This window comes from Dendroctonus ponderosae, unplaced genomic scaffold (genome assembly GCF_020466585.1).
Source record: "Dendroctonus ponderosae isolate FM_Combo_2020 unplaced genomic scaffold, Dpon_F_20191213v2 Dpon_F_20191213_7, whole genome shotgun sequence".
Classification (NCBI taxonomy): domain Eukaryota; kingdom Metazoa; phylum Arthropoda; class Insecta; order Coleoptera; family Curculionidae; genus Dendroctonus; species Dendroctonus ponderosae.
Window position 1 is genome coordinate 4,420,975 of NW_026018916.1, and position 19,527 is coordinate 4,440,501.

Here is a 19,527-nt window from a genome sequence, read left to right on the forward strand (position 1 = left end):
CATGGAAATATCATTTGTTTACGTGCCTCATCACGCTTTAATATCACGCGTTTTCCCCTTTACTTCAACTGGCTGGATGGACTCGGCCATCCACACATCCAGCTTTAATAAAAAAACACCACTCAAGTTACTTTAAATAGATTTATTAATTTTTATATTATATTATATTTTCTCAACATTTGTTAAATCTAAGTACTTACATAGCTTTCAAAACTTATCACTCTTTTCATTAACTTAATTGTATTTACAAAAAAAAATGTATAGTTGGAATGTTTCTTACGGTACTACGGAGGAATATATCAGGTGCTAAACGCTATCAAATATTTTAGAGAAAATTAAAAGACAAACACCATAAGCCCTAGCTGATTCAGCATCTGATACGTTTCTCAAAATAATTAAATAAAAACAATCTTTCACAATGGCAATGCAATTTATATAAAAGCACAGTACCTATCACCGTTTTTGGAAATACCTTTCTGTTACGAAAGCAAAATTAAACAATACGGGGTTTGTGTAACAACCAGTAAAATAGCAAAAAACTACGCTCCCTTTTCGGGTTAAATTTTAGTGGTACAAATGGTATAAAAATAGAAACACGTTATAAAAAGATGGGTAACTTATCAATAGCATCACTAAATCAATTACAAATTGGCAAACATATCAAGATTTTTAGGACTTAATAGGAATCGTAAAGCTCCTGTTTAAAGCTTGCTTTAAGGGGTTTCTGGAAATTGACTTGACACTTATTAAAGCTTCATGGGGATTAATTACACAATAACAAAATTCGAATATACAATGCAAGGACCGGGAGAAGCACACGGATGTTGGCTGCTTTGATAATGCGAAACATCAAAAACATTAACCAAATCAACGATCTCCACGCTTTGTTAAAGGCTAAGAGGATTTTATAAAATGTATACATCAATATACAGGGTGTGCAGTCAACACATGATCAAAAGGACCCTGAGACACTTTTTGGCTCAAATTTATACTGATAACTTTTATTAACAAAAAAGTCCAGCTTCTCTGCTTTTATTAACACTCGCTGTGACTTTGCTCTTATGTAAGACTAAGAAGTTTTGATTATCAAATCGAGTTCATCCACTTTGGGAAAGTAAAGAATTATTGAGTGTCTTGGTGCAAAAAGTACCAGAACTTTTTTATTTGGCAGCTAGAATCAACTGATTATTTTTGAGTTGATCTACTAACCCTTTTTGGACATTTTTCGGCTCTTTGATAAATCTTGTAGCAGTCATAGATTTTGCGCAAAAATCGTTTTCGTTTCAGTGCTATTTAACAATACTTCGCGATTTTTCGTCAGAATTGCTTTCATCAGAAATCTTACGAAAAGAAGATGCGGAATTATGGTCCTGACGTAGGAACAAATCCACAGCAAGTTTTATTAGAATTCTTCTGAGCGCTTTCCCGAAATTACAAAAAAAACTAGTTCAACTTTTGTTAATGTAAAAAGTTAATGAATGGTAAAACTGTAAGTTGGCAAGAGAACAGAAATATTTTTTGCGCAAAACCATGAATGTTACAAGATCTTGAAGATGATTACTCACTTACCCAAAGCGCATGAACTCGGTTCCTTTATAAAAAAATGAGTATCACATAAGAAATTCTCAGCGAGTCATTAAAATCCATCGCACCATTTCCCGATATTCCAAAAAAGATAATTTGTTTGCAGAAGTTTGACCATTCTTTTAATCCAAATAAAAGCACAATGCTTTTGATCATGTGCTATTGTTACCCTGAACAATAAGAAAAACCCTGTTGAATAAAAAAACTAGATAAAAATGCTCCTAAACTCGAAAAGAAATATCGCTACCAGCCAATAGAGGACTATTTCGAAGTTCACTAAGTACACCTAGCACGTATTTAAGAGACCATGTGGCATAAAAACGTCCGCAATCAAGCAGAATAATGTACAAGTTAGTAGCATAATTTAACAAGCATACGATGGCATTTGTAAATTCTGAAACGGTGCTCACTTAAGCAAAAGTCGATTTTTAGCCTATACAATACTGATTAACCATACGACCGCTGTGCAAAGTCCTGCTCATACTTGCACGTTATTATGCATGACTTTCTCCTGCAAAATCATCCGCATTTCCGTTTCCACCTGCAGCCGATTCTTCAGCGCTTCGATCAGTTGCCCCTGCTGTTCGCATTTGTTCTCCAATTTCTCCAACCTATCCAGCACTTCATTGAACATAGCCAGACTTACCCCAACTTTCTCCAATTTTGGTGCTGGACTGGGCGTCAATGACAGAAGGTCTGCGGTCATAAAAGACCCCGATGCTGACGTACTGGCGGAGGTACTTTTTTGGGAAAAATTACTGGAATGACTGACGCTTGTGAACGATGTAGCACTCGAAAAGCCCGTTACAGCCTTTTGAGTAATCACATTTTCGTAAGCTTCCATTTTGGGCCTGGGGGAGATTTTCTGGCTAGGGAGTCTTGGAGGGGACTCTTTGGGTGTGGAACCTGGAAAAACATTAACCGTCAATGACTTATCCCGGAACGAATCACAGAGCAACAAAAGCAGTTCTTCACCAAGCGAACAACCTAGTGATTTTAAGATGAGACGGCGAAACACATTGATTTTCACCTTACCTATTGAATGCCTATTAACAGACGACACAACGGGCTTACTTTGAAGGGGCGACGGCTGCTCCAGCTCGTTGGGGGGCGTCTTGTAGGGCTTGGGGATCGGCTTCAGTTCCATTGGGCTGATTTTGATCTCCGACATGGATTTGGACATGTCCGCAATATTCACCTCCTTGTCCGCCGGCGAATTTTGGCTTGACTTTGATCCATCTGAGTCGGGTTTGGCTGAATCGGCACCGACAGGTTGTTTGGGCCGTAGTTCGGGAACGGGAGATACTGACGATCTTTTAGCTGGAACGTTGGTTGGTTCACGAATTTCATTGGACAATCGCTGGCAGTTACCTTGATTCAGTTTCATCTCCTCCAACCATGGCGCTTTGTTTTTCTCCCACTGTCGCACTTTCGGCGGACCGTCGCTACCATCCACTTCAGACGACGAGGTACTGAGAATGTCGCTGCTGGATCGCAAACCCTCCTCAGACTTGCCGACGAGATCGTGGCCGTTTAGAAGACTAAGGCCCTCCTCCTCGTCTTTGTGAGTGGAAGTAGGAAGCCGTCGACCTGCCGATAACATTCTAATGCACTAAAGCGCTTTAAACCTAATCATTTGTTGCCGTTATCTAGCATAAATACCTATCCACTATCACAAAACAAACAGAAGGTTAAATAATACCTGTTAAGTTGCCTAAAAGATGCTGTTTCATAGCAGGCGATTTAATCGAAGCACTAATTGAACATGCAGTTCTGAGAGGATGATTCAAAACCAGTAAATGAATTTATCCATTAAATATTTCTGGTGGTATTAATAATAGTGACATAAGAGCGAGTAAGGCACCATTTCATGAATGAGTCACTGTGATCAATGCGCATATTTGAAGCTTCTCGATAATGCCTGCATTAGTCACTTGAGTACAGTTACTTTTATTCGATTTATTACCTGGAGGTCTGGCTCTGTTGGCTCTAACATCGCTCAGCAGCGGTCGCCTTTCCACCTGATCGAAACTGTTCACATGTTCAGCGTTGTTCTCCTTGGCCTCCTTGGCCGGTTCGGCCTTTGCCTTGCTGCTGGTCGCTCCATCCACAGCATCAGCAATTTTGTCCTTCAGCTTCGTCAACAGTCCGAGCCCGGTAGCGGAGGGCGACTTCTTCACCGATATTGAAGGTTTTTTACCTTAAAAATCACAGGTATTAAAAACGAATTGCTGCAGTGCACCTTTCGCTCTCTACCTGGAACAGGAGGTGCAGCTTTCGGCTTGGGAACTTGGCGTCTTTGCTCGCTTTTCGGCTCCAAGGATTTGCGCTGCGCGGCTACCGAACTGGGTTTATTGGCACTGGAGTCAGTTGTTGGATGGCTTTCAGCCTAAGTAGTAGAAAAATTAATATTCGGGCCGTGATTGTTTTGGGTTCTTTAGTACCTTGCCACTGGGGGTACTCTTTTTTTCGTCGCCACTGAATGGCAACAGAACGACGAAGTTGTCCGGAAACATTCCGATCCTTCCACTGATTTCTCCTTTCCACCAGCCGGGCTCATTGCCATCTTTAGATAAGATGGTTATGATGTCGCCCTCTTTCAATGTTAATTCGTCGCTGTTTTGTGCACTATAGGAGAATCGAGCTTCGCATTGCTGTTTCACTGGAACAGAGCATTAAACTTTCAGTGACTGTTTGCCTTCAAAGGCAAATAGACGCTTTGATGTTTGAGACGAGATCAGTTGGTGTTTGCAATAAGACATTTTCTCATCGAAATTTTTATCTGTGTCCAGACAATCAACATTTGATGGGCGTCAGTGACCTATATAACTAACTTAAGATAAGATAAATCTGGATTAGTTATCGATCAATCAAACAAACAATTTTATTAGACACTCACCTGGTTTGGCAGGCAATGCTGGAACTGGTTCGGCTATTTTAAGGTCCTCGCGTGTACCGGGTTTGGGCCTATTTAGGGCTGGGGTGATTTCTTCGACGAAATTTGAAGGAAACACTCCTACTTTGCCGTTCAAAAGACCGCGCCACCATCCTTCTTCCTCTTCCCCTATTATATCGATAATGTCTCCTACTTTGAGGTTGAGCTCGTCCTCATGGTCTTGGTTGTAGCTGAACAATGCTTTGCATTGTCTCACTCTGCAGTGAGAATGGTGGCACGTTATTTAGTTGGTTGATGAGCTGGCGAATGAACCTACCTTGCGAGATCGCGCTTGTTCCTTAACACAACACCTTCCTTTGTGAGGATTTTGACGAAGTTATCGGGGAATACTCCCTTTTTGTCGTGCAAAGTTCCTTCCCACCAGCCTTCTGGAAGTTGCAGAAAAAATCATTGTTGATCAATTGATTGGGTTTTTAGCTTTGTTTGCATAGTAGAAAGTGCTTGATAGATTTGTAATAATACCAACAGCTTGAGGTAACCTATTTTCCATGGCACACATTCAAGAAAAACCCATGGTTTGTCTAGTAAGACACTCATGGGAAATTGTTGTATTTATAGACTTACCAGACTTTTGAGACACATCCTTGATTATATCCCCTTTTTTGATGGTAAGCTCGTCGGGCTCCTCAGCTGTATAGTCAAATTCAACCAGTACCTCCACTAAGAAAAAAAAACATTTATTATTAACAATTTCCACCCAAAAACCTAGTTTAGCACAGTTTAGACTTACCCATCGTATTTCTCACATAATACCACTCTTCATAGGCTCATATTTTTGGCAGCTTTATGGAAAAACATAGACAACCCAACCCATAAATGATATCACAATAAAATATTTTATTTACAAGACTGAATTGGTTACGTTTTACGATTACTGTTTGGCTATATTTTTATTGTTAATGTCAGGCATTTGTCAAATCGTTTTGGGAAATGTGCCACTCGATTTTGGGGCATCCTTGTTTAAAACGTTTCCCCCCCTAGCAGTTTGTCTCACTTTTCCAGTCGGTTGAAGGCTTGATGTGATCCGATCGTATTCCGGAATAATGTCCAGTAGCGGAGGCGCGCCTGGCGAATGAATTAAAATGATTGAAACTAATATTGTTTTATGCATTATGGACAAATAACGTGCCTTTTTTAGATGAATTTAGTATTCAACACTGAATATACTAATCCTGGTTTTGTTAACTTATCTCTTATAGATTTCGATACGTCAATTGTTTAAGACAAAAATGCCATTAGAGATGTTTGCGGAACAAGCTATGTATATCTAAGGAACGGTTCTAATAGGTCAAGCTATATAGCATTTTCATCATGATCATATAAAAGATAATGAGCAGATGAATAGGTATGTGTTCCACTCCAGGAACGTTATTCACAATTTATTATTCGGAGTTATTCACAATTTATTGCAATAGAAACGCGATTTTTGTCTTTTTTGTTTATAACTTTGAAACTAATGGAGCAGGTGGAATGCCCCATCGAGATGATTTGTAGGGAATACAAATATCTTCAAAATGAGACTTCGAACGCCTCAATCGCATAATTAGTTTCTGGGAAATTTAGGAAAAACCGGAAAATTGGGCGTTTTTTCGAAAATTCATAGCTCCGTCATTTTTTGAGCTGAAGCGCTAAAATTTGGAGAGAAAGTAGGGATTATTATGTTCTGTATATGTACGTAAGGCAAACCGTCCTTTGAAATTATAATTGGACTTACGGTAAAGCATACAGGCCTTCCGGAAAAAGGTGAACTGCAAACTTTGATTTTGAGAAAACTACTCGTTACACCGCGCCCGCCCTTGGCACATGTAAAGAACATTACAATCCCTACTTTTCCTCAAAACTTTAGTGCTCCAGCTCAAAAAATAATGGAGCTATGAATTTTCAAAAAAATGTCTAACTTTCCGGCTTTTCCTAAATTTCTCAGAAACTGACAATCCGATTGAGGCGTTCGACATCCCATTTTGTAGATATTCTCATGTACCATAAATAATCTCGTTGGGGCATTCGGATTGCTCTATTAGTTTAAAAGTTATAAACAAAAAGGCGAAAATTTCGTTTTGTTTGCCATAAATTGTTAATAACTAACATATGAACCGCGAATGCGAGTGGAAAACACATACCTATTCATCTGGTCATTGTCTTTTATATAATCACATAACTGAGTTGATTTTCAGAAAATGGAGGATGGGGCGCCAGCTTGCAAAAAGCTGGTAAGTAAGAATTCTGAACTATAAATCCCTTAGTTTGACCTGAATAGTTTTCCGAATGGCAACAATTTTTATGGATTATCTACATTTGTTATTCCTTGCTTCTCTGATTTGCTATAACATTGCTTTAGGCAGATTGTCTATTGTACTAAACATATTTTCTGCTTTCTTTCCAGGTGGCACGAAGCAGCTTTCAGTCAGTTTTGCTTTATTTTTCCCCTGGTTTCCATCTAGTTCTAGAGCTTTTGTTTCATTGGATCAATTTGGTTTTGTTAACGCTATGAGTCTACGATCCTAAAAATCACATTCAATTTAATTGATTAATTATGCCTTTTTTGTTGAATTTTTTAAAGCGAGATCGCAATTGGATATGAAGATCTATTTTGAGACCATTTACTGCACCTGAAAAATATAGGATTCAGGGCGATTTTAAGAAAACTTCCAGCATTTTTTAGTCAACTATGTTTTGAAGAGAGTCAACAGCTGTTACTTGCATCAGTTTGGAAGACGCACATTTTTGAAAGCGATATCGCAGTTGGGTGTAAAATTTCAGAGAAAGTTTTATTGAAATTTACCAAACGTGTTGCAGAAATGTATAATTTGTATTTTCTAAGGAAAGTTTTGACTCCCAGTATTTCGAAAACGGAGGTTTTGTCGACTCATGTATATTTCGACTTTTCTCGATCTGGACAAGGTCTATTACTACCCCTGAATTGAAGACACCCTACCCTGTATAAGAAATTAATCTAAATCAAACATTTTTTCTGTTATTCAAAAATGAAATTTTGCATTTATTTATTTACGAATGTTTTACGAGTAACTCAGCTTAATTCTACTGAACATCAAGTCTAGAATTACTTAACAGTTTTGAACTCCTGTTGATTGAACTGGATTAAGACCAACTCATAAGTGACAATGGCGCTTGTGACCTAAAATATAGCATTTTAAAGCTAACTTTTTGGTGCTTCATTGTGGTCAAACCTTCAGAATCAGGCCCCGAGTGATTTTGAAAAAGTTCTTCCCTGTTAAAGCCATTTCCGCGCTGTTTAAGTGAATCAAAAAACGCTCAACCTGAAAAGAAAATTCGACTAATTTCCACTCGAAATTGAATGATGACTTGTTATTTACCTCAATATTATACGAAGCTGTTGGCACTGTGGACAAGATGAACATGATGTGCTCATGCTCGTCGTAGATTGAGCCTCCGAAGAAGCAGACTGATGTGACGCGAATAATCAAGAGCAGAAAGGAGAGCCAAACGTAGGTTTTGTGGAAAGAATTATCCAGTGGCCTCAAGCTGCTAAATAGCTGAGCTAGAATGTGATACAGATTGAAGAAAAAGGTCAAGATGATCAGCCAGCAAAGCTGGCTGTTCATCAGCTCGCAGCATCGTGACAATTTCACGTAGTCCTCACGAATGGCGCTCCAAGAATGTTCATTTATCACCTGAAAGTTGTGGAAAATTGAAGTGCGAAATTGAGCAATTGCTCTCACTTACCTTACTTCTCGACATGTGCATTAGCTTATGAGAAATCTGTTGCAAGCGAAAATTTAGGTAAATACTTAGCACTATGATGAAAATGTCCACGAACGACCACATGAACGTTTTCTGGACAATGAGGATCTAAAATCCCCATGATTGTGCGGTGATTGTACTGAAATAAGTGGCTTACTTTGAAGAACACGCCAACGCCAGCGCTGTAGGGCAAATAGTAGAAAATCTCCACAAATTCCACATGCACAAAGTATTCCTGCAGCGCCTCGTATGTGCTATTGGGGTGTTTCTGCATACTCAACAGAATGGATTGACTGGTAACCAGCGCGTGCTCAACTGAAAAACATCATCACATCAACTCAACCCAAACATCTAATGAATTGAAGACCAACACACCAAATGTCAGTCCTAAGATTAACAGCATAACAATGGAGATTTTCCTTTTCATATTCGATTCCAGTCCATATCGCTTCATGGAAAGCTCCACAAAGAACCATTGCTTGGAGAAGGTGCGCCATTGCGTGGCCAAGTAGATAAACAAGGCCGAAAGCAGCACGCTCTCCAAGTGAAACATTAGCGGATCTGAAAAGACCGATTTAAAATGTGTTTTGAAGATTATTTTCAGTGGTACTTAGAGTCAGGAGTTTGTTAATGCGCATGTGGGCGCAAAAGCAGCCCAACTGGAACAAGTATCCAATCAAGAGGAACACGCTCAAGAAAGTCCTGATGGACCTCCAGTTGAAGTTTAAGCCTTTGTAACTTCTCGCAGTAATTCCTGAAATGGTCCAGATTACACACTTCGAAGGAAGCATATTTCCAACTAATCTAATCTGGAAGGTCCGCGAATATGCATGCATACACAAAAATGAATGTGCGATTCTTGGCCGAGTAGACTTTCACTTTTCTGCCACTTTGCTGTAAAAATGCCCCTCGACCAAACTTCTTTCCAAAAATATGTTTTTGAGCAATTTGGTCTACTAATTTCTACAAAAATATTGACTCAAAAACGTCCACCTCGGCGTAGAAGATTTGTAAATATAATTTACCAGTAACAGGAAAATATCCGAAAAACTGCAGCAGAATCAAGGGAAGCTTGATGACTTCCTGGAACGAAGTTCTGTCGGAGCTTTGGTTGAAAATGCTGGGCCTCAGAGCGTTTTTTAGGGCTCCCATTGTTAGGAGGGCGGCGCCTATTGAGTGCTGTGACAATGTTTTGATAGCCGAAGAACGCTTGGATTTTTCCAAATGAATACTTTATATGGCTACCATGTTTGCTTTGGCTGGGAAGTGGATAATTGATATTTAATATCTCTGTTTGTCGGTTGGGGGCATTTGACAAATATTTTACAATTCACTAACTTTTCCAGCCGTGCCCGCCCCCAATGTTGATACTTGTCCAATATCCGATAAATCGCGCAATTATGATTGATAATAATAATCAGGCGTGTCGGTAAACATTCCATTCTGCTCAAATCTGTTTACCCTATATAATTGACAGGCGCTAATGTTTTCTCCATCATCAACGAAAAATTATAGTGCTCAACCCCCGATCGAAGCGCGTAGATTGAGCGTCGCAAAGCCCAAATGTTCCTGCTGAAACACAAGCGCATCAAGCCAGCAAAAGTTTTTCTGCCCCCTGCATTGAAACCGTCCTCAAAACCCCCAAAGTCTATCCTATGCTCTTTCAGATTGTTCATGCGTATCTCCCATATTGTTGGCATGCTGCCGCAGGAGAACTTCAGCAAAAGCCCTGAAGACCTCAAGTTCAAGTGGTTGAGCTGGAGGGCGATTTACTCCTTGCTGATCATCAGTGCTCTTCTTCTGGCTGTGACTTGTTGCTTCATGCACTGGGTTCTGCACGGGAGCAGCATATCGGGAGTTGGTAGGATAAAGAGCTGACTAGAACTGACGGAGCTCTGAAACTCTATTTTAGCTACCGCAGTCTTTTACGGGGGATCGCTCATCACTGTGCTGCTGTTCTTCTATCTGGCGCTCTCGTGGTCCAAGTTGCTCAAGTCTTGGCATGCTATTGATCGGACGATGGCCGCAACTTACGGATATCCGGAGAAGTTGGACAAGCAAATCCGAGTGCTGACTGCGGTTTTCTTAACTTTGGCCATCGGTGAGTAGAAGCTGTGATGCTGGACTCTTGGGCAGGGTGCAACTTTGCTGTTTCAGTTGATTATCTTTTGAGCGTCGCCAATAAATACGAGCATCTAAACTACGCTAGTGGCTACCAATTGACGACTTTTGCCTATTTCAACGATACATTTCCCCAGCTCTTCGCCTATATCCCGTTCTCTATTGGTACCGGGATTTTTTGCACTGTGAGCCAGTTTGCTGGTTTTTTTTTGTATGATTTGAGGTTTTTTGCAGGCGATAACCGTACATTCGAACCTCACTTGGGCTTTGAACGATTTATTCATCATCATTGCCAGCAGCGCTTTGGCCATGAGGTTCAGGCAAATTAGCCAGAAGTTGATTAAGGAACGCGATGATTTCAAGGTAAAGCTCAAGAGGAAATGAAGCAACAGTTTTCATTTTTTTTTCGTCTTTATTTACTGTGGTTTATGTAGCTGAAGCCCGTTGGCCGGGAGTTATGTGTATGAATGTAAGCAAAAAAGGGCCTTCTGCGAAAAGCCGTATTATGCGCCATTTTAGAGAAAAATTAAATTTTACAGGAAAAAGTAGGGATTTTTAAGAAAAAAATTCAGTTACTTTGTTGATCTGTTTGGTAGTTTCCAGCAGTATTTTTTACTGAATAATGCAAGTCTTTGGCTTCTCTAAGTGCATCAAAGCCTCATTTTATTTTGTTCACCCGTGTTTCTGTGCTCACCTCAAAATGTTATTTAGCTCTCAAACGGCTGATATTAGAGCTCTCAATTAAGGCTTACCTACATTTTGCTCAGAAAACAACAGACTTAAAGTTTTTCTTCAATTTACTATTTTCCGCATTGTCGAAGGAGTTCAACGCACAAGAATTCCTCTCAAGTTCGGTCTCTACACCACTGAAGCATGAAAATATACCCTAGCGCCGATAAAGTTGGTGGAGATTTGGGTCACCCTGTATTAACTAAACAAGTGAAAATAATGTGTCTGCTTGCAGTGAAATTTGAATCAATTCTAGCAATTTTAGCTCAAAGGTAGAAAATTGGTCTTTGCAAAGCAAAATTCTTCAGAAAACCTACTATAAGAAAACCTTCAATAACTTATGCACCCGGAACGTTGAACAGTCATCATTTTCCGGTTCTTTACATGCAGCTGATTTAAAATTTATCAGAGAACATCAAGGACTTTCCATCCAAACTATGATGTCAATTGAAAAACCAGCTAATTTTCTGCAGCAACTTCCTCTCTCAGCCTCTTATTTAGCTTTTCCAGCACGCCCAGTTAAGCTTCTGGAGGCAAATCCGTGAAGACTACGACCGCTTGACCCGATTCTGCAAAGAGCTGGACTGCTACATCTCCGTGATCGTGCTGCTTTCCTACTTCATGAACATCTTTTCCTTGCTCATTCAGCTCTACCGCAGTTTAGAGTAAGCACTTTGGAGTGCCCATTGTTGGCGGATTAGTCCCACATCCAAACTCGTTCCAGGTTTATTTCTTTACCAATTCGCAAAGTCTACCTGATATTCTCCTTCGGGTATCTGATCTTCAAAACCACCATGGTCTCACTTTACGCCGCCTGGATCAATGACGAAAGCAAAGCGTTTACTCATATTCTGAACTCAGTGGATTCCACATTGTATAACACTGAGGTGAGGATTGGGAGTGAGGATTTATATGGGACTATTGACAATAAAGTCTTTTCAGATCAGAAGACTGTTGACGCAAATCAGTTTCGATAAAACCGCCTTGACTGGATGCAAGATGTTTGCGGTTAAAAGAGGCACCATTCTAAGTGTGAGTAGGCAGACATCTACAGGGCGATGTAGAAGTTTGACCAGTTGCATTTGCAGGTGGCCAGTGCGATTGTTACGTATGAGCTGGTCCTGATCCAGTTCAGCCAAGCCAACTTGTACGACACTTATTAATAACTAGTATAGTAGTAGAATAGGGAGGTTTGGCTAGAGGTCATTGTTTGAGATGAATCGGTTGCCTTCCGAGTGTTTGCCACTGTAGCGGTAACGACATTTACCGTAGGCGCCTAAAGATTAGCAAAAATTAGTAAACCACCGGTCCAATTCAAATTAACTAGTTGGCGATTGAGAGCATGACTTTGTAGTAAAAGATGGAAATCTTAGATTTTTTGAACCAAAATATAGTTCATAATAGCTCTTTTGAAAATAGTTTTATGATTAACGCTGCTTCCCCGTCCATTTTCACTCTAAAGAGGATTTATGAGGTCCTCAACACCTCAAGATCGTCTATAAAAACCACCGACACAAAATTTCAAATTAAAATTACGATTTTAGCACCCAGTAGTTCCAAAAAAAATCAATTTAAATTTTGTTAACTAATTATTTAAATTTTCCACTCTGGCACCCTTTAAAAGCCCTTCGATTTGGATGAAATTGCCTTCAATCCTGTTCCATTACGGGATCTAGCAACTCACCCTTATAGTCATCTGGGTTCCTCAGCGCCCTGGGCAGCGGGCTGTACTTCAAGTTTCCACTAATGGCCAAGTTGTTCAGCTGCAGATTAACGTTCACATTGCCTGCCCCTGATGGGGTTACAATATTCATAAATTGTCCCCTATTTTTGGCCTCCCACCGCTCCTGCTCGGAAACGCGATTGGAGTCCAGAAATTTCAGCTGAGGCAGGTGATAAAGCACGAAGTACCTGGAAAAAACCTCGTAGGTAAAGGAGATGGTTGAGTTTTCACCAGCACCTGTAACGCTGATAATCCTCTTCGTCGTGTTCCTGGTTGCTCAACTGGTTGGGACACGCCTGATTTCCTAGAAGACTCAGATAGTTGAGCGCTGGCAGGTTTTGCTTGATTTGCAGAAGCAGCGCTTCCAGGTTACAAATCTGCAACAAATCAACTACTCAACCATCAAGCGATTATGTTTTAAAGCCTCACCTGGTTCTTGTTCAGAGACAACGTGTGCAGTTTGGGCAAAACCGGCACAGTCAATGAATCGCCCAGCTGGTTGTTATCCAGAACCAATTCCTGCAGCTGCTGGAACGCATCCAGTCCCTTAAGAGTAACCAAATCGTTCGAACTAAAGTCCAGGCTTTGGACCTTCGCCCCGTAGAGTTTCACTAAGGTTTCAGGGATGCGGGTGCAACCTTGGCCGCAGTAGCATAACTGCAAGAGCAGGAAATTCGTTGGGGTTTAGATTGAGTTTTGCATGGGACCTTTTCAAACCGCTTTCCATCAGCGCTGTGAAGGATCTCCCTGATTAGGTGAGAGAGTTTCCAATTTTTTTCACTGGTGGATTTTGTGTCCAGTATCATGCAGTAGAAGTACACTGAATTCATTACTTTGGTGAGGTTTGGGCAAATGTGGGGCAATTGGAAGTGATCCAGTTAAATGAAGCCCCACAGGGCAAAAGCAGAGCCGGATTTTTTTCTGTTGCTAATAATTAGTCGCCTTAGAATGAGACACTATGGAATTTTAAAGGCGCTGTTTCCATTCGAAATAATCGCCTTTTATTCTGTTGCTGTGGTTGAGAGTTTTTTTTAGTCCTCTGATGTCAAACATCTTTTTTTGTACATTTTCTTTATGATTTTGACTCGTTTTTTTGACTTGCGCTAATACGGCCCTGTACTAGAAAATTTCGCCTGTTTTGAAAATGTCCACATTTGCAGGGGTGCATGAGAAAGTGAAAATAACTAACACTGGAAGGTAAAGGCTAGGTGAAAATTTGGAATCAACTTGGAAGTATTTGAAAGTCTAAAATAGGAAATTTGGTTGGTAGATATGAATGAAGGAAGATAATGCTAATGCATAATTTTTGCTGAATTTCTCCGACTTGGTAAAAACCGCGCACAAAATGGATGATTATGCACAATTGATCTCCTCCTTTAAAAATTCTCAGTTTCCAAAATAAAGAGTTTCAATTCGTGGACTTTTCACCATATTTAGACAAGACTTGGTGCAGCTGAAGCACAAAATTTCGCAAAAGCCGCTCTTAATACTGAATTTTTCCGGCTTAGTAAAAACCGCGCACAAAATGAATGATTCTAAAATAAACCGTATAACAATGTCAAATTTTCAACTTCAAATTTAGATGCATAAAGCAAGACATTGAGCCTGATGAAGATGAATCACAACACCTTCGGTTTCTTTCATATCACACTGATATTTTGAAGTTTTCAAACATAAACTTTACGACTTTTAACGCTAACTTTTCCGCTTTTGAAAACCAAAATGCAGCCCATAAGAGGAACATTTCGAAACTTACCCTGCCTTCACTGAACGAAACTGTGCTTGGTAGCATGTCGGTAAATTCCGTCACACTTTCCTCCATTATTAAAACGCATACAAAATGCTGATCGGTATAATGTACTTATTCGTATTTGAACTTGTTGAGCTTCTGCGCTCCCTGGTATTAAAAAACAACACATATCGCTTATCAGGTTACCCGATGGGAAATCGGCCGTTGACAAACTTAGTGAAAATGAACTCAAATTTCTCTTGGGCTGTTTCAAGAACCTGCTTTGGTCGGTTTCATAGCATCAGCTGCCTCTTTGGGGCTACTGCCCAAATTGATTCGGGTGTTTTCTATTCGGATTCGAAGATTGCAGAGGAATTACTTAGGTGACATAGTAGGCGGGTTGTATTTAATTAAGTCTCTCAAAGCATATCATTTACCATTAACATGCGAGACGCGATAAGGCGGTATTTATATAGATTTATCTAAGTAACGCTGGCTCGGATTCATACTTCATTCTCGGTTGAAGCACTATAAGATCTTTGTGTGGATCTTCACGCCTCAAGACCACATTTTAAAGCCATTCTGCTCGGAAACCAGCTGAGTTTGTGTGAGAAGCCATGATGGCTGTATCATCAGCAAAAGTCGCGCAATGTCAGTTGATGAAAATGGCACCAAAAGTTGTATATAACAACCAGGGCAAAGTAATGCAAAGCTTACCTGCAACCTGGAAAGTAAGAAGAAAATGTGTTTAGTACAGCAGGAAGTCGGTCGGAAAATAGAGAGAAATATAAAAAATACATAAAACTTCAGCTGATTGTCGGAAAACTAAACTCAGTTCAAGCTAAAAGATTTATAAATTAGAGATCATTCTTACCAGCTGTTGCAAGGTGGCGCCCTATCCTCCATTTTCTACTCATTAACCCTCAAGAAGTTCACACTTTTTCGCATATTACGGCACTTGCCATAAGGGCCACAATGATTTTATATTTTCCATCTTAGAAGCGATGATAGAAGCCAACAAAATTTCAATTAATGTCCTATAAAAGATTTCATTTCAAGAATTATTCCGCCAAAAGCGCAATTCGATGTGAGATGGGATGAGTTATAACTCACCAACTCACAGAGCGGCATCAATTACTCAGGTCTAATACATTCAGTCTTAAATTCATTTCATTAGTCATTCCCCCGAGGAATGACGCCAATTTTGAATCACCCAGGATTGAATATTAACTTGACGCAATAAAAGACACCGTGTACATTTTATTTAATTTTATTCTCATACATTCCCATACATTAATTGCGTTTAAATATATGTAACTTTAATACAACATTTTTAAGCTAAAGGATTAGAATCACTTTGGACTAAAAGCTAGTTTTCATATCTAGTTTAGTTTTATCCATCAAAGCTGGTTGGCTCCAATCTGACCGGTTCTTTCCTCCTCATAACGCACAGAGCCAACCAATAATCACAACACTCAGTGCCAACGTTTTATGCGAATAAAAATAATCTCTCTAAGTTTAAAAGTATATTCAACGCATATAAGTACGTATACCATCGTGTGCGCATTGTTAAAGGAAATATTTAGCAACAAAGCACGTTTTTTTTCTCTCATATACTAACAGAAAATAATTGGTGATGCGGTTGAATATATTTTTAAAATATTTTTACGTAATACGGCCTAAACAACGCATTTGAAGTGCTAAAAGATTGACTATCCATTTCCGGAACGGACCATTCGAACATTTCAAATACAATTTGACAAAAGGCATTGTGTCTGCCTTAGCACCATCTTTCTACCCTAAAAAAACAATTAATTTGTGACCGTTCATTTTTACGATTACTAATGTTTCCTTTTTGAGAACAGTGTATATTTTCCTACAGTACTGGCCCCACTATACGTGATTCTTTTACGGCATTTTTGCACCCTCCCTGGTATTTTTATCGCTCAGTTTCCATGCCAACAGTAATGTTTGACGGAACGTCAATCATTTTGACACGGTTATCTGACGTTTGCACTCTACCAGATTAACCCAGAGATGAAGATACCGGGCCTAAATCCATTCGATGAGCGAAAAAGCAAAAATCCGCAGTTCAGTCTGACAAAAAATGTGTAAGTTAACTACGACAACTAATAATTAAATACTGTAATATAAACTGCACTCAAAACCCTTATCAATCTAAGGGGAAAGTCCCCCTGTTAAGTGTAAAAATAAATGCCAGTCTTGCCCTACGTTAGAACTAAAATAGGCCTTATTGATCAATGTTGTTCTTAAATTAATATGATAAATTAAATAAGTATTTGGTAAAAAGCACGGAAAAGACCTACACAGAATAATAAATGCAATACGTTGAAAAATTATCTTCGATCGTCTTCAATTCTCGGCCCCCAGTTCAATGGCAAAGCAGCAGGTATCACATAAAATGCAATATCAATATAATTCTCAAAACGTTAATAATAAAAGCCAAGCGAAAACAATTGGATGATAACGCACTTGTTAGCTTAATTCGCAGGCTTCTATATAATATGCCACTTTTGGGTTCTACTTTGCTGCCCTTTTATCACCCAATCATTTCAGTTTTCACATTTACATAATAATTATCTTAGGGATCGTACTTTTACAACGTAGGTAGAGTTATATCTAATCTAGTTCACTGTCTTACACTGTACGTCGACGTGTAACGTCGTTAATAAACTTTAAAAAATTCAACGTTATCCCTCCAGGAAACATCCGAGGTGGGCTAAGCTTGAATAAATAATTCTTTTCAATATGATAACGTTATTTTAATTGCTTGTCGATTAATCAGCTAGGCATCTCCAGCTGTTTCTGATGATTAAGCGCATAGGGGGAGATGAGCCGCTGGGACTAGAGCAATATAATCCTAAAAGTTGAATTTGAAAACATCCTAAATTGAAACAGCCTAAGAAATAATAGTCGATTGGAACTCGGTATTTTCTATACCTAGTCGGCAAAGCCTCCGTCTTCTTGCCCAGGGAAGAGCCTTTGCGCAAGCATTCATTATCATTAGCCACATTAGTCTTGATCGAAGGATTGCAAGTGGGAAACCAAAAATCCGTATGTTGACCAGTGGGAGATTGTTCTTTGCCTTGAAGACAGGCTGGAGGTAACTATAAGGAAGCGTTCTGGTACACAGTTGGCATCATTCAAATATGGACGTCTCGCAATGCCTGGTTCGACAGTACTATGTAAATATGTAATGTTGAGTCAGAAATTCTAATATAGAATGTTTAGTGAGAAACGTGCTGTAGAGCTGGTTCAACCGCAGAACAATCATCGGATTGAGTAGTCTAAAATGTCACCCACACTCGGCCAGGACAGTTAATATATGGGAACTCCAGCACTCGCATATGCTCTAACTCTAAGTAGTAGTAGTACACACTCTAAATATGGTTTTGTTACTTGTCGGTGAGATTTTATACTACCAGGACTGCTTAGGCCAACACTCTAGAGTCAAAGTGGCTGATTTAAAACTCCAGGCGATAGGCTGAACACGAGGTCTCGTGGTCTTGGAGATTGATGGTGCATCTGCTTGCTGATGGGGCCAGATCGATTTTGCATTTTGACAGTGTTTCCTCATTTTCCGCCACCCAGTAGCCCAGAATGTCGGTATCGTAGGTTGGGATGATCGTCACATCTATATTCATATCTTCATTAGTCAATGATTTTTGATTGAGCAGTTCAATACACAAAACGGCTTGTCCAATAGTTAAGTCCAGTACTTAATGAAGATCAACTTTATTTTGTTCAGGCGACAAGCAAAACGAATGAAAATGAATCGTAAGGAAGCAAAGTTCCAATATATGAAAATTTCCATTCGTTCTGTTCGGCTGCTGCGAACAAATCAGGAGCTTTAGTTAAGTACTGCAATGAAAATGAACGTGAGCCTTATTTTACATGAGAACGAACATACGCGCATTGAACACATTGAATCGCGCCAAGTGTTCATCTACATTTGTTCCGTTTGACCGATTTCCAGTACTTACTGAAGATCAACCTCATTTTTTACAGCGAAATGATTGAATTTGATCAAATGAAAATGAATATGAACATCTGAAGATAGAAAATGCAATTACAGCAATTACATTAGGCCTGGGCAACTCAGTAACTAAGTAAGAGTAAGCCTGGGTAACTAACGTTTAGGAGTTAGCGCAAATTGCTGGGTAACTCAGTGGCGCAGTAACTCAATTCAGTCGGTGGTAAAACGTTGCTCATAAAAAATATTGATGACTTTTTTCAGTAGTTTTTTGTTTGGCTGAATGTTTTCCCAAAAATATTTCTACGAACAGAACAAGTGAAAGTTTATAATTAATTACTTGAAAAACTCGTCATATTCATCGCTGTGAATAATTTGGTTTTTTTAAATTCCTATTTCTTCACTTTTAAGTCAACATTTCTAAATGAAACTCTCTCTAAACAGGAAAACGCGTTTTTTCCTAACGATTCACTGTAAAATACTAGCAAACTGAGAAAGAAATAAAGAGATCGATTTTACAAGAAAACGTTCTCTTGTTTTTTTGAAAAATTAAAGTTTTCCCATAAAACGATTAGAGAAAGCAAAAGCATATAATGACGGATTTGGAAAACTCGTTACCCTCATCGCTCTGTAGAATTTTAAAGTTTCTTCGCAGTTTCCCGTTTTTCCCGCTTTGCACCAAACATTTTCAAGCAATCGTTTCTATGAAAAAGCTAACTCAGTGAATTGGTAGGAGAGTTAGTGTAGTGCTGCGCCAATTTACTCAGTGACTCGCAGGCGCAGTGACTCAATTCCGTTGCTCAAAACTCAAAAATGTTGACCTTTTTTGAGATGTTAAAGTTCCAGTCTGGGTCATCGGTAAATGAGTTATAACCCATTAACTCAGAGAGCGGCAACAACTCAAAAGCGCTACTCAACACAGTGGTACCCAGGTCTATACTGCACGCTTACCTTGGGAGAACTAAAGG

The 19,527-nt window shown here is 39.4% G+C and overlaps 5 protein-coding genes across 7 annotated transcripts in view; 1 reads left to right on the forward strand and 4 right to left on the reverse strand.

Moving 5' to 3' along the window:
* Positions 1-127: 127 nt before the first annotated feature.
* Positions 128-5,437, reverse strand: LOC109537768 (SH3 domain-containing kinase-binding protein 1). 2 transcript variants are annotated; one of them, XM_019904649.2, is made up of 10 exons: positions 5,271-5,437; positions 5,105-5,200; positions 4,797-4,908; positions 4,484-4,737; positions 4,029-4,246; positions 3,841-3,973; positions 3,551-3,784; positions 2,956-3,174; positions 2,620-2,904; positions 128-2,490 (listed from the first exon to the last, which is right to left on the reverse strand). In XM_019904649.2, exons 1-10 carry the CDS (start codon positions 5,272-5,274, stop codon positions 2,063-2,065), a joined length of 1,983 nt encoding a protein of 660 aa, XP_019760208.1. In that variant the 5' UTR covers positions 5,275-5,437; the 3' UTR covers positions 128-2,062. The 2 variants fall into 2 exon arrangements, with proteins under 2 accessions (XP_019760208.1, XP_019760209.1); XM_019904650.2 differs by having other exon boundaries at positions 2,659-2,904; positions 5,271-5,436.
* Positions 5,438-7,471: 2,034 nt separating this feature from the next.
* On the reverse strand, positions 7,472-9,196 carry LOC109537769 (gustatory receptor for sugar taste 64f). The gene is made up of 7 exons (XM_019904651.2): positions 8,874-9,196; positions 8,639-8,824; positions 8,421-8,578; positions 8,246-8,371; positions 7,876-8,193; positions 7,729-7,818; positions 7,472-7,676 (listed from the first exon to the last, which is right to left on the reverse strand). Exons 1-7 carry the CDS (start codon positions 9,097-9,099, stop codon positions 7,602-7,604), a joined length of 1,179 nt encoding a protein of 392 aa, XP_019760210.2. The 5' UTR covers positions 9,100-9,196; the 3' UTR covers positions 7,472-7,601.
* Positions 9,197-9,445: 249 nt separating this feature from the next.
* Positions 9,446-12,276, forward strand: LOC109537771 (gustatory receptor for sugar taste 64e). The gene is made up of 8 exons (XM_048668410.1): positions 9,446-10,124; positions 10,176-10,364; positions 10,421-10,569; positions 10,619-10,747; positions 11,615-11,778; positions 11,838-12,000; positions 12,056-12,145; positions 12,202-12,276. The coding sequence occupies exons 1-8, from the start codon at positions 9,827-9,829 to the stop codon at positions 12,274-12,276; spliced, it is 1,257 nt and encodes a 418-aa protein (XP_048524367.1). The 5' UTR covers positions 9,446-9,826.
* Positions 12,049-14,748, reverse strand: LOC109537770 (leucine-rich melanocyte differentiation-associated protein). Of its 2 annotated transcripts, none has more exons than XM_019904652.2 (5): positions 14,593-14,748; positions 13,266-13,493; positions 13,074-13,213; positions 12,798-13,024; positions 12,049-12,389 (listed from the first exon to the last, which is right to left on the reverse strand). In XM_019904652.2, the coding sequence occupies exons 1-5, from the start codon at positions 14,656-14,658 to the stop codon at positions 12,310-12,312; spliced, it is 741 nt and encodes a 246-aa protein (XP_019760211.2). In that variant the 5' UTR covers positions 14,659-14,748; the 3' UTR covers positions 12,049-12,309. The 2 variants fall into 2 exon arrangements, with proteins under 2 accessions (XP_019760211.2, XP_048524366.1); XM_048668409.1 differs by lacking the exon at positions 14,593-14,748 and adding an exon at positions 13,544-14,586.
* Positions 14,749-15,819: 1,071 nt separating this feature from the next.
* The window catches only part of LOC109537757 (microtubule-associated protein futsch), a 62,933-nt gene continuing 59,225 nt past the window's right edge, over positions 15,820-19,527 (reverse strand). Inside the window, exon 13 of the mRNA XM_048668406.1 lies at positions 15,820-18,220. Within this exon, the coding sequence (XP_048524363.1) occupies positions 18,051-18,220 (170 nt within the window). The 3' untranslated portion in view covers positions 15,820-18,050. The remainder of the gene's footprint in view (positions 18,221-19,527) is intronic.